Source organism: Rhipicephalus sanguineus, chromosome 1 (assembly GCF_013339695.2).
Source record: "Rhipicephalus sanguineus isolate Rsan-2018 chromosome 1, BIME_Rsan_1.4, whole genome shotgun sequence".
Classification (NCBI taxonomy): domain Eukaryota; kingdom Metazoa; phylum Arthropoda; class Arachnida; order Ixodida; family Ixodidae; genus Rhipicephalus; species Rhipicephalus sanguineus.
The window spans coordinates 107,596,323-107,610,990 of NC_051176.1; the positions used below are offsets into that span (position 1 = coordinate 107,596,323).

At 45.1% G+C, this 14,668-nt stretch overlaps 1 protein-coding gene across 1 annotated transcript in view; it reads right to left on the bottom strand.

Moving 5' to 3' along the window:
* Positions 1-4,311: 4,311 nt before the first annotated feature.
* The window catches only part of LOC119395286 (microtubule-actin cross-linking factor 1, isoforms 6/7), a 68,113-nt gene continuing 57,756 nt past the window's right edge, over positions 4,312-14,668 (bottom strand). Inside the window, exons 4-7 of the mRNA XM_049411991.1 lie at positions 12,891-13,054; positions 8,457-8,573; positions 5,794-5,979; positions 4,312-4,418 (exon numbers count right to left, since the gene is read on the bottom strand). Coding sequence (XP_049267948.1) covers positions 4,341-4,418; positions 5,794-5,979; positions 8,457-8,573; positions 12,891-13,054 — 545 coding nt within the window. The 3' untranslated portion in view covers positions 4,312-4,340. The remainder of the gene's footprint in view (positions 4,419-5,793; positions 5,980-8,456; positions 8,574-12,890; positions 13,055-14,668) is intronic.

The following is a 14,668-nucleotide window of genomic DNA, read 5'->3' on the forward strand; positions in this document are numbered from 1 at the left end:
CACTGCGCGACTGCGAGCTGATGCGCAAGGTGTTCCTACGTTACAAACTTATAATACCGCCCTTCCCTCTAGCGCATGCATTGAGAGAGCGTTCAGTGAAGCAGCTGACCTCTTAACAAGGAAACGTGGAAAAATCAGCGACGACAACTTTGAAAAACAAGTCCTGTTGAAAGTTAACAGCGTCTAACCCTATATTACAGAAGCCGCAGTAAGCCTCCCAGCCTTCACGCAAGCCTCCAGCCTACCATGCAAGCCACAGCAGTTCGTTGCAGTTTAAGTAAACTTGTGTTACAGCAATAAAATTTTGAAGCAAAGGAACACAAAAGTAATCGATTAGATATCTGTAATTGCTCAGTTAGTTTTCCTATGGCTGTAATTGACAACTAATCAATTACATTTTCAAAGAGGTAATTGTAATTGGTTACTTGTTTTCTGTAACGTGTACAAGCCTGCTTCACACAACCCAATTTGACTGGTGTGCTATAAGTGGCACTAGGGGTTCCGGGTTATAGGAGAAGCGAAAAGCGCTAAACACAAGAAATTAGACCACACCTACCTCACAAATACCCGGGATACTGGCCAAAGGATGCTACGCACTAATGAACGTTTTATTCCGTTTTTTCACGAGCCGAAACCCCGATGAGGCACGTCGTAGTGGGGGTCTCCTGATATTGTCCACCCGAGGTTCTTCAACGTGCACCAAAATCTAAACACGCGTGATGTTTATCGTTTGGCCCTGACTCAAATGCGGTGACCATGGCCGGAAATCAAAAGGCCCCTGTGTTTAACAGTGCCACGCCATGGACGCCCACCTTAAGTGAAAGTATTTGAAATAGGCAACGGTACCTGAACATGCAGTACAAACTGAATAGACTTATACTTGCACTGCTAAAACATGACGCCGCCACAGGTTGGATCGCTGCCGCGGCGAGCGCGCATTCCGATGTGGGTGTAATGCAGAAACGCTCGTATACGCACTAGGTGCATTAGGTTGTAAACATAAAAATCACCTCTGATGGAAAAAAGATATTTCGGAGCCCACCACTACATGCGTATCACACCGTAGTTTTGGGACGTCAAATCTTACATTTCAAAGAACTTTGCTAATTGACGCGATTCGTGAGTTAACTGCTATAATTTGTCGAACATTGTTTAGTCTTCAAATCTTTGAAATAAAAACAGTGTAGTCTCGGGATAGAAAGACCAGTGAAAGCAAGGACAATTCAATCTTAGTCTTGCTGTAGGATGGCCACAGATGCTACACAGGCAACAATTCCCCAGCAAGCGCGTGAGTCGCATAGCTTTTGTACAAGTTTTGAGTCTTTCACTTGGAATGTTTTGCTTTTAAGTGGCCTATGAATTGGTCGTCTACCTCGACATAGGCAATTCGTTTCATTACTGACATTATGCGGGCACATATGAGACCGCTGAAAAAAAATTGGGGGACGCCTAAGCTTCGCCTTTAAGAGTTGAACGCGATAGCTATATTCTGTTCTTAGTGCGCAGTTCGAACACTACGAGTGTTTAACAGAATGCGCGCACTAAGGTGTGTGCCTTATGTAATGGGTAGCATGCTTTAAACCAGGAGCAATTATACGCGAGAAACTTTTTCGAAGTTGCGATGCACCCACTACGTGGTCCTAAGGGAATACGCGCATTAATGTGTGTGCCTTTTGTAATGGGTGGCTCTCTTTAAACCACGAAGTCGTTATGATATTGACATGGTGTGACGCCCGATGGCAATTTACGCTTGTACCACGCAATATTACTGCGATATTACATCTCGTACTGTGACATCTGTATACAGGACGCGTATTTTTGGGAAGCATGAAAGTTACTTTCAGTGCTGCTCCAAGCAGAGGCATGGCTGTGTGGTAGAACACCTGCTTGCCACGCAGACGGCCTGGGTTCGATTCTCACTCGGACCCAACATTTTTATTATTTATTTTATTTGCAGCTTTTTCCATTTTCCGCTCACGGACAAGATGATGATTTTTCGCTCACAACCAACGGCCCCGACGCCGACAGCGGAATTTCTGCGATACGAGCTCTTTAACGCTATCGCGTTAAAAGTTAATCTGCAGTCTCTTCAGTCCGCTGGCGATCGCCGTTAATGTAAATTAACCTTTTTTATTTATCGAACAGGCTCCATGCACTCTATATTTTCTTTTATTATAAATGAAATTTCTGTATTCCATCCGGTATTTGATCGGTTGGTTGGTTTATGGGGTTTATCGTTCCAAAGCTACTCAAGCTATGACAGACGTCGCCCCCCCCCCCCCCCCCCCCCAGTGGAGGTCTCCGGATAATTTCGACCACCTGGGGTTATTTAACATGCACTGAAATCGAACATCCATAATTTCGAGGCCTATTTTCCTCAATTTCCGAATTATAATAGTTCCAAATCGAATACGAATACTCTGAGCTTGCAGTTAATTATTCATGAGGTGAAAACAAAAAAGAAACGCCAGGCCTGCGCTGAAACCGCAGCACAGTCACAGCGAAAGCTGGAAGAGCGGCGTTTCTAGAGCCCGTTGTAAGCTATCTTGGGGCGACAATACAAGTACACTAGAAAGGTACCCACTACGCCATAAATCAGAATTTTTGTGAAGTTGGGAAACACCTAGCAAGCCATTATTCGTCATTCTGCGGAGAAGCGAGGCACCAGCTACCCGTCTGTAAGGCATGATGTGCACTTTGTTGACGCGACGACTGATGACGATGAAGAATTATGGCAGAGCCTTTGTAATGGGTTGGAAGCATTCAACAACCTACTCGTTGCGCAATTCGCATTGTGTGGCGCCTGGTTACATAATTCGCGTTGTGCGACGCTTGGTGCTTATTTTACTCTTCAACCACGCTATATTGCATATGCTAGTGTGGTTCCTTCCCGACATGAAGCCTGTATAGGACCTTTTTGCAAAGCAGTTTCAAGCACCGGCATGGCTCAGAGGTTGAGTACTGGGCTCCCACGCAGAGGGCCCAGGTTCGAACCTCGTTCCATCCTAGAAATTTTTTCTTTCGTTTTTTTTTTCTTATTTCAAGCGATACTGGTTACGGACACCGGCGGCGGCGGCGGCGGCGGACAACTACGGCGCCAAAAACGGCCGGTGAAATGATCTCATAACAGCTTTCGCTGTAAAAGAATTACCCTGTGCTCACAAAATTTATTTCAAATTTTCAGAAAACCTTGTATAACATTTTGTTGAACTTCATCTTTTCCGATTTTACCAGTTCATGCCAGGAAAAGCAGCAAACTATTGGTATTCGCTTCGTACGCACTGCCCCTGGCACACACGCAGCAATGGCTAAGTAGAACGATAAACCATATGGTTGAAAACAGAACTAAGCAAGGGCCCTGCTCGCCATTTCCAGATGTACTACCAAGCAAATTTTCATGGGTGTACGTTACAGTGTCCTTCATAACACATGTACCTGCAGTCCTATCCCGCTCGATAGGCGATTGCGTATAATACGTCAGACCTTGGTTGAGGAGACAGTGTCAATAAAGCTGCACGCGCAACAGATAAGACCCTTTCCTAGCAGGCACACAGAGTTCTCAAAGTTGATAACCGTTTTGGTAACGAACTTTAAGCGTAGCGAGAAACTGTTACCAGCAACATTTCAAACAACACTGGGCGAGAGTCGTACGAACTATTGCCAATGCTCGAGATGCACTTCAGCGAGCTTGTTCATCCCATTAACCTCAGCGTGCGAATTCCGCCTTAAGGCGGCACCTCGGCGCCGTTTGCGGGCCCCATTCGTTCAGCAAAAAGTGCAACCCAACGCCTGTGAACCTTCACGTCAACATGTCATTCCAGACCACAAGCATGGTACAAAGCATCTCAAGCTGGTGAAACTTAAGGCCACCAGACCACTGCGTATGGCAGTCAAAGTGAAGCTCAGAGTTTGTGAACAAAGCACGTGTCCTTCCGTGCTTGTCGCACACTCTTCCTGTTTTCCTCTAGTCCTCTGCTACAAGGCAGCTTTCAAGCAAAGCGCACTGCGAAAGCCTGCAGCCTTCGTTCCTTCAGTAATTATGCGACGAAATAATGTCTTAAGTATAGTTGTGGACCCATTATTTAATCACCAGCCATGCCATAAATAGTAATACAGTCACTGCGCGCCACCAAGTCCCAGACAATGATATATTCCCAGAAATCATAGCAGAGTTCATCATCATTATGAAAGAGCAGAGAAAATGCGCAACGTCATCGACACAGTGCTCCGGAGAGACAAGCCGTGGCTTGAAGGAGTTAACCCCACGGGCAAACAAGTCATCCGAAGCTTTCTGCTCGACAATACTGCAAGTATGTACACATAAACCTTTAATTTCTTGACTATTTAGGTTTCAACATTTCATCCATGACGGCCGAGACTGATGCGAACACCTTGTCCGGATCGTCTTCCGCTGAGATCTGAAAGACAAACACAACATACCTTATTAAAGCTTTTCCGCGAGCCCTGCGCGGTAACCGCGCAGCTGTAGACAACATTTCCGTGTGTGTGCATGTGTGAGTGTGAAAGGGCAGAGTAATTTGCTTACATTAAAAATGTCTCATAGGTTATTAGCCGATTAGGCTATCGAAAAGCCTGCTGTGATCATGCATGCATTATAGACCTTGGAACAATTATTGTCCGGAAGAGGCACATCAGGCTCCAATGCAGCGCGTAATAATTTAATACCTCTGAACAGTCTTCGTCCCCACTTAAGGAGGCCTTGCAACACTTTTCCAAGTAATCATCGAATGATCTCACTATCGGATTTTATCGCCTCACGAATCGACTGCCACAAAAATTTTGAGAATTCGTGAAGTACGGGTTACAGGGATTTGTCGCAAACTTTAAAGGGGCCCTGCGACACTTTTACAAGTAATCGTCTAATGGCTTCCTTAAAAGAGCTCATTGCCTCGTCAAGTATACGAGCGGAGTTACGGGGATTTGCCGCATGCTCCAAGCGCTTTCTCTCTCCTCTCGTACCAGCGAGCGCGCTGAAAGCTAACCAGGGATAACCAGGGAGGGGTATGACAAAGGGGCAAGAAGATGCGTCCCTTCGTCAGCGCGCATAAATGACCTTGAGCACTTTCTTTTCATTTTTACTTCAAACGTGCGGCTGGCTCCCTTTCAGCGTGATCACGAGCGCGCTGGTGCAATTCTATCGCGCGTGATTCTAGCTAGAGCGCAGCGCGGGTGCGTGGCAGCACTCTACGTGGCAGTCGAGTATTCTAGCACAGAGCCACGCCGGTGCTTGAAACTACTTCGCAAAAAGACCCGATACAGTCGTCATGTCGGGCAGGGAATCACGTTAACAGATGTAGCATAGCGGGATAGACGAGTAAAATACCACTAGGCGTCACGCAATGCGACACGTAACTAGTGGGTGGTTTAAAGCTTAAGGGTTTATACATAATTTTTCATCGTCATCAGCCACAGCATTAACAAAGTGCACATAATGCCTCATAGACGCGTAGTGGGCACCTCGCTTCTCCGCAGAATGATGAATAATGGATATAGTCGGTATTTTCCTACTTCGCAAAATTATGATTATGTCGTAGTGGGCACCTTGTAACTGTGCTTGCCGTAGTCGCCCTTAAGAGAGTTTACAACGGACTCTAGAAAGGACGCTTCTCCAGATTTCGTTGTGACTGTGCGGCGCGTTCCGCGCAGACCTGTCATTTTTTCTTACAAACTTCGTCGTCGCAAAACGTGGGCCTCGAGTATGGGCCTTGATTAGTTTCCCGGTCGCAGCATGTAAGCAAACTGCCCTTCCTCGAGAGAAAATCATGAGCCCACCTTGTGGACGATATCTTTGTACTTGTCGAGGACGGGCTGCGACTCGTCGTGGAAGGTCTTGATGCGCTTGACGGCGGTGTCCGCGTTGTCGTCCACGCGGCCGCTCGTCTGGCCTCGCTTCAGAATTCGAGCCTTCATCGTGTCGTCCGACACCTCGAAGTAGATCAGGTTCGTGCACTTGCAAACCTGCGCAGTTTCATGCGCAAAGAATGTGTGGTCGCTCTTGCTTCTCTCACCGTATCATTCTTTCGATTTGTTTTTTTTTTTCCTCGAGAAATATCCGGTGAACTCGGGGATGAAGTTATGATCTATAGATCCTGGAACATGCCTCTAGTACACACCTGCAGTTGTCGACATGCGATTTTACAATACCTCGTGGAGGTGGCAAAATTTGTGTTCCCTTACGTTACACTGCACATAGCAGAGCATAACAGGGGAAAAAGTTATATGGTGCGCACTTAATTAGCTCTGCTCGTCATACCTCTAGGAGCGCATGCCTGTGTGCAACAGAGCAATTATTGTTGCGATCAATTTTACGGCAGATATCGCGGAAATACGGGTAATAGACATTATTCAGACTTCATTGAAGTCCTCCCATCAGTATAGCAGCAATAAATAAGCCCGTGCGCTGATCAGGCGCTGACAGTTGTACATTAGCATAAAATACAAATTATAGTAAATGTATATAGTTTCAGTACATACATACAGGAAAATACACAGGAGCGTTCATGTTATCAAAGCACAGAAGAAAAACAGTAAGTTTTGCGCTCAACGACACCCAGATGGCGCGTTAAAAGTGTTTCGGAGTGTTTTTTGCAAAGCCAGGTCAAGTATTCAGCGACTCATTGTTGCGTATTAGAAGACAAGCGTGGAGGGCTGATTAGTAGCCGTATTCGCCAAAAATCGCGAACTGGACATTTAGTAAATCTCAATTTTCAGCGAATCGTCGCTTGCGATCCGTTCTGTGGTAAAGTGCACAAAGCTTAACCGAAATGTACTACGCACAATCTAGCGCGATTTCAAGGTTATCGCGCGAGCATTGACCGAGAACTACAACAGCGTGCCGCGGCCCAGAATCATCTTTAGAAGAGAGGAAGGTATAAAACAAGCTTCCCTGACTCTTTCTGCTGTTCCTCAAGCTGCGATCAATCCTGTATAAGGAAGGCGCATTTACACTTTTTTCTTTCTTTTTTTTTTGTGACGACGCGATGTTTATATTTTGTGCAGCTTAGCAAGCCATTCAAGTGAAGCAGTTCCAAGCACCAGCTTTATACCATATCTTTCCTATCAATTTCGCTATCGTGCGCGCACATAAGAGCTAACGAGCTGTACGCTTGATCGCAACGAATGGAAAGCTTAACATTGACAGGGTGAAGGGTTGACCATTTTAACATGGAACAGCCAACAAGGAAGAGAAGAATGCGAAATCTTTATTTTCCCTGTTCCGAAACGCACCGCTAGGCCCCTGCGACGCTAGGCCGGCCGACGCTCGCAAGATAACCTTCAAATCGCTTTCGACTGTATACATGTATGGAAGCGCATACAAAAACGCCAACTCTCAACTGAGATTCATTCGATACAGGCACATTAGTTCACGCCACCATTTTTAGGCATACGCTGGACCATTCTAAAAAGCAATATACGAGACGAAAAACTAAACGGCACATCGCGCGATAAAGTAATTACACATATGCGACGAGAAATCAGGAAATTAGGCCCCATTGAGCCAACCCAAGCTTACGTTTGTTCACGACGATTCAGTGTGGCCCACTCTATAAATATATATTTTCATGCGATAGCGTTATCGGAGCCACGGATATGCAAGACTTCAAGAGACAGCACACCTCTCTATTATCATTCTCAGTTATCTCCTTATAGTGTGCCTGGTGACAACAGCAGCATCTATGGACTAACTGCACCGTGAGCGCTGCATGCCAATGTGACTGAAAATTATGCAGATCATCGCGAAATATCCGAAGCAGATAAAACACAGCAACAGCTGAAGTGAACGCTTGGGAGAAGGCTGTACAAGTGCGCCTTTAACAGCGCTATCAAATAAGGAGAAAATGATAGCATATCTTTTGAACAGATTGTGTTAAATCAGGTTATACTACTGCAAGTGTTTCCGCCAGCTTTCTCGGCTCTCTTGATGGTTTTTCCCAATTTACTGCAGTGCAGACATCTCGTTATGTATTTTTTTGCATATTGTAATATCGCCTCATCTGTATCGCTTTTTGAAACTATTCAGCATGTGCCATCGCAGAGGCGCCATACAATAGCTTGTATTCACCAAATAAACCACAGTTGGAAGCTTCAATTTGTCTTACACGTTTTTTTCTCTAGCCCTCTGCGCAGCAACACGAGGAATATGCATATTTCAGAAAACAGAGAGAGTACAATGTGACTCCAGCTACTTGCATTAACCGCGGTTCACATGCTACAGGAGTCATATGCAATGACGTCATCGAATTAAAGTCGCCATATTGTACCCACAGCACGGCGAGATGTCATGCTGCTTCATCTCGATTACCTTATATGCCCAGCAGCACTGAGGAATCTGTGAATAGGAGGACACAAATTGCGTACGTGCCTTCACGTAGATAGGTTCCCTCGTGTGTAAATGAGATTAAGAGCGACGAGCTTCGCGTAGGCAACAGGCTTACCTCAGCTTCGAAACGCTCCCCCTGCTCGACATTCCTGGGATAACCGTCGAGGAGGAATCCCTTGGCTGTCGGTAGGTCTTTCTGCATCGTCTCCTTAATCAGTTGAAGGATCATTGTCTGCAATACGAAGAAGAGCTGCTCATCACATAAGCACTCCATTGACAGGCGCAGGTAATTAACGGTTGCGTGTGTCAAGTATAGCGCATCGTACAAAAAGGTACAGAGAGTTGCGAATATCTTTTATAACTCACATACCGAGGGTTCCTGGATGTTGAAGAAACGGCGAAAATTATATCGAGTATACGGCGAGACTCACCGATACAAAGTAAATTAGCCTGATAGATAATATCGTTATTGAATCTGCACTTGCTAAACAGGCTCAACAAAGCTTGCGACAAGTAGTAATATACAGGGTGTCCCAGCTATCACGCAGCACCATTTAAAGAGAGAGGAACGGCGTTACGCGAAGCAAACGTACTGCATATTGCTCCTAGTACACTGGAGTAGCCACTGCTATTTTTTTCGTTAATGAGGTTTAATTAATTAGTCATAACTATATTTGTAACTCGACAAGTAGTCACCTAATCGTCAAAATGTCAATGAGGCGTATGTAGGCATGTTCAAAAGGACATCTAACTGCTATTTATCTAACTATTTTAACAACGTACTAACTACGCGCTCACTTTTCCGACTGATAAAGAAAGCCCGCGAAGCATGAAAATTAACACGTGACTACGCTCCCACCCGCAAAGGAAGCCAGCGCCCTCAAATAAGCTTACTGCAAACAACCGCTTTGCCTTTGTCCGTTGCCAGAGACAGCGTTCCGCATTTTGGCAAGGGTACAGGTCGGGCGCCAACGATATTCGTGCAATTTCGCTGGGATTCATTCCGTTCGATAGTACGCCACAATCATTATCCATATCTCACGGCCGACTGTTCTCATTGATAACGCGGCAGGTGATCTGATTACGGCCTGACTCTGTAAAACCAATCAGTGCGTTTCTTAGGCCGGGGAGTGGCAGATAGGGTGGTGCATTTTTTTTTTCTTTCTGCATTTTTCCCTTGATACTGTATACCTCATAGGGAGCTTGTTTGAGGGCGCTGGTTCCCGACGCGCGACAGTCTAGTCACGTGTCACTTTTCATATTTCGCGGGCTTTCTTTACCAACCGGAAAGAAAATAGCGCGCAATTAGCACGTTGTTGAAAGTAGCGCAGTTAGATGCCATTTGAACATGCCTACATATGCCTCATTGACATTTTGACAATTAGGTGAGTACCTGTCGAGTTACAAATATATTTATGACTAATTATTTAAACCTCATTAAAGAAAAAAATAGCAGTGGCTACTCCAGTGTACTAGGAACAACATGCAGTATATAGGTTTGCTTCGCGTAACGCCGTTCCTTTTTTTAATCGTGCTGCGTGATAGCTGGGACACCCTGTATAATCCAAATGTCTACTTACTGTGCCTGTGCGACTGGGCAAATAAAGGTCACAAACAAAGCATAGAGCGACATAAATGTATTTTAACCTTGGTGCTCTCTCAAACACATCCATGATATCGTGCGAATACGTGTGAAGATCCACCGTAAAAATCATACTGCGGAGAGTAATTTTTCCGATTTGGCTGCTTATTTTAGGTTAGCTTTTGTATCACGAGCACAGATTGAATAACTTCACATGCAACACTCCTAACATTTAAAAAGACGCTTAACAACAGGTAACCGTCCTTTTGGGGGGGAGGCGGTGTCTGTGTGTGTTACCTCCTTTCATATATGCCGCATAGTAGTGATGCAGAACTATCGGTAAATTGACTATCGATAGTATCGATAGTTTCTTTGAAACTATCGATAGCGTAAACAAACTATCGATAGTACTGCTATCGATAAACTATCGATAGCCGAATCGGTAGTACCATCGGTAATATTACTAGCGATATTACTGCCACGCGTGTTTATTGCTTTGATTGATGTATTCGAGTTTCACCCACAGACTCTTAGCAGCGTTTGACGCAGACCGCGCCGCAATGTTTCAGAAGCTTCGCGATTGTTTGACATTTTAAGATTACGTGCCGGACGCGAATATTCAAGTTTATTCGAAAGCTTACGCGAGCACCAGCGATAACGCTGGAAGGTTTGATGACTGATGTATAAAATACGAAGCGTTCTGCCGATTATCAAATTACTCGACGGCCGGCGACTGTTCTCTCCTCTATCAGTGCCCAGCGTGTATCGCTTGTATTCTGAGTATTGATTTTCTGGGCACAAGTTCGACCAAATAAAGAGCTTCGTATTTCCCAGTCTTGCTGCAGCATCCTTCACCGTCACAACCACGTGACAGACTATCCATAGTGGTGCGAATAACGATGCTGTCCAATTTGGCCAACAAGGCTGGCCAAATTGCCAAAATATTTGCGATAACCTACTATCAGCTTCGCTTAATTTATGAGCAATGTTTTGGCGAAATAAATTATTTGCGCAGTGAAAATGGCGGCATATGTCCATCAATAAATTCATATTTAAAAGCAGCCAGTTACATCTTACAATTACCAAACTTTGTTCTTCATCATTTTTTTTACCTTGAAATCATAAAATGCAATATAAAACTGAAGCCGCGCAGTTCCACCCCATGCAACGGCTTCGTTTCCGCTACAGCTGAATACTTTGACATTATGATCATGTGTCAGCGAAGTACTCTGGTGAAGAACACAAGCATGTCAACTTTCTTGCCCTTCAGCCTGCTCCTCCGATTCCACTATATATGTACCACACGCGCGGGAAACCAAGTTTATTCTGCAATGAGTTCGCGCTGTTGATTTTAAACTATCGATAGTACTTACTATCGATAGCGCTATCGATAGTTTCTTTTACCATCGATAGTTCGATAGTGACTCAACTATCGATAGTATCGATAGTACCATCGATAGTTCTGCATCACTAATGCATAGACGTCCGTACAGATGCGAATGCGCCGGGCGCGTTATAAGAGCCAGATTTAATGCTGCCGTTCGAAACCTATGCCATAGTCACTGTCAAGAAACGTAGCTACTACTGGTAGGCGGACTATGGGTACTGCGTAGACTTACAGTGCGTGTGCCTGTCTGTATACACAGTAGTCATTCGCGCACGAGTACATGTGCCTCACGCTGGTGCCACTTCTTTTTCAGTTATTAAAATGAAATTCTTTATTTGCAGACATACAGCATGCAAGTTCACCAGGAACTGGTTGGACCCATAGCCGAAGGTTAATTGCGGGTCCAATAAAAAAAAACATACAATAATTGAGTTACACGTGTCCCTTGGTCAACGCTAGCCGCTAAACGCCGAGAAAGTCAGGTGGCCCACCCACCTCCGCCCGCTCATCCCTCCTTCACGAGCCTGCTATACGTGCTCCATCGAACACGCATTCAGCCACAGCACCAAAGCTTAAAGGGACACTAAAGAGCAAAACGATTTTTCTCGCATTAGTAAAGTAGTCTTCCACGATACCAGAATGACCACGCTTGCTGCGAGAAGACGCTTAATAAGCGAGAAAACGCGCAAAAAGAAAATACAGGTGGCGACGCCACCTTGGAGTTCCCGCACCATTTGCCGTGACGTCACATATTTTTGACGGCGCCTGCTTTGGCCTATGTAGTTCCTACAGTGTACTAGAATGTAGTAGTTCCTAATCGGTTAAATCCAAGTACATTGTCCTCTGAGGGGGCCAGAGACTTGACATAACGATTTTGTGGAAATTTCGTCGAGCCAGTGGCGCTAAAATACGTTAAATGCTCTTCGAAATCTTTTACGTCACGAATTACAAAGTTCGGCGCAAAATTTAAAAATGAAACTTTGAACTTGGTTTTCTCCTCTAATAATAAACCTATGGTGGTGAAATAAACTACACAAGAGTTCTCCGAGCACGCTTTATCAATCTAAACCAATTCACTGTTTCTCTTTAGTGTCCCTTTAAGGGATAGTTAGTTGTAGCTACGCTTGTTTTGCTGTGTCTACACAAGACTACGAATTTCTTTTTTATTTTCTTCGTGGCTACGTGTCACGTCGCGTCTCCGTCCAAGTAAAACAATTTTAAACACAAGTACTGTGCGTTACACCACACAAAGACGGTCCATGAGTTTGCTTTTCAGTCCTCAATTTATGAAAAAAAAGAGAGAGAGAGAGAGAGAACAAGTGTCCAGGAAAGACGTTTGTCCTGGCTGCAAACGCTACAGCAGAACTACTTCCCTCTTCAGCAGTGAAGCTTTCTTACCTAGAAAGCCGTTATGGACTACCTGCGTCCCAAGGAGCCCGCAAATCATAGTTTTGATACGAAAATATCAGATCACGGACGGTCATTCCTTCGCATTTCATTGCTGGAATCTTCAGCAAAGGAAATCGCTAAAAGCGTTTTCGTGCGCTCCATTGCCGGTAACTTAAAAATGCGTTACTTACCAGTGGGGCAAGCGCTCCCTGCTTCATAATGTCGTCGATTTGCTTGCCCCGGTCGCTGCCAGACGCCACTTCAGCCCGCAGTAGGTCGCCCGACGAGATGTGTGTGAAGCCATATTTCGCCACTATCTTGTCGCACTGCGTGCCCTTGCCGGAGCCGGGTCCACCTGCACGCACCGGTCGGCCCTTAGCGACACAGACTATTGTACGTAAGACACCTGGGCGCCGCCACCTTGGGCTGTTAAACGAATGTTTTCTTATTATTGCGATAGCAATTGTACGGACACTTTCGACGGGTTTTTGCCGCCGCCGTCATGTTCGGTATAAAGTCCAAATCGATAACATCGCCCCACGCATCGTATGTTCTACGCCCGAGTAATAAAAGCGCGCGAGCGCTGGCGATGAATGCGGCTGAAGTAGAGATGAAACGAGCCGGCCATCTCCGTCGCACGAAGGGCGCATGCTATAACATCGTCCCGCGTGCGAGGCCTGCCGTTTGTGGCTCCTCAAGCAGAGAGTAAACGCCCCGGCCGGCTTTAGTCGGGTGAAGGAGCATGAAGGGGCGCCGGGGTTGGGGTAGGGGGGTGGACTGCATCAGGGCTGGGCAAATATACCTTGAAATTGTATCGCGATACGATACAAGATACTCAGGCAATAAGTATTTGAGATACAGATACAAGATACCACAACGCCGATTGTATCCGATACGATACATTCCAATTGTATCTAAAGATACTTCGATACATTCGAAATTTTTTTATCATATATGGGTATTTACGGTAATGCAGCACTAAACGCCCATGAACAAAAATGTTCGCTTGAATGTTCATTAACTGAGACCAATTTTGTTTCATTTGAATGGAGTGTCTGTTAGTATCTCCAAAGTTTTGTATTTCTTGCTGAAGCTATATATTACTTTTGTTCCGATGATGATCAAAACTTTATTTCTCCCAAAAGAGGGGACCGACCCAGAGATCGGTTCCGAACAACTTATTCGGTTTGATCTAGCTGCTTACCATGGCAGCTCTTTATACACTTCGCTGATAACAGTTTTTGCTTGCCGCTTTTGTAATTGAGTAGAGTCGATGCTCTGCTTGCCGACCAGCTAGCGGACTGCCATCTTCAATAAGATGGCTCCGCACAATGGTGCAAATGCCGTTGTTAAGTTCTACCTTGCCCGTAAACATATAATGGTTTTCGGTATACCCGATCACCGGACAGGTGTGCATCAGCGAGAACGCTGGTAGCGACATTCTTTGCTATCCATCTTGTTTACGTAGAAGACATAAAACTGCAATTACTTTTATATTCTACTTATTTGGTGGCGTAAAGCGTTCTTTAGCGACGTACTCAGTAATGCGCGATCTTCTAAGAATTTTTCCTTTATGGGAGAACATCTGCAGCCCAGAAAACGTCTCAGACGTGTTTCAAAGTTGCATGAAGTGCCGCAGGACACCGCCGCTATTCACACTATATCGCCAATTAAGCTCCGATTACCTGGTGATTAATAAAGTAAAAATATTTAGAGAAGACTAAGAAAGAAAAACAAATATATCTATGTAAACCAGAAAAGCGGTCCTGTATCAAACTAGGGGAATAAGTATGGGAACACGATACAGGCGGAACTCACAAGAGCTAATAATTGTTGAGTTTAACGTCGCACAGAACCACAATATGATAATGATATACGCCATAGTGGAGGACTCCGGAAATTTCGACCACATGGTATTATAAATCTTAACTGTAAGCACACGGGCATCGAGTTTCGACCGCCGCAACCT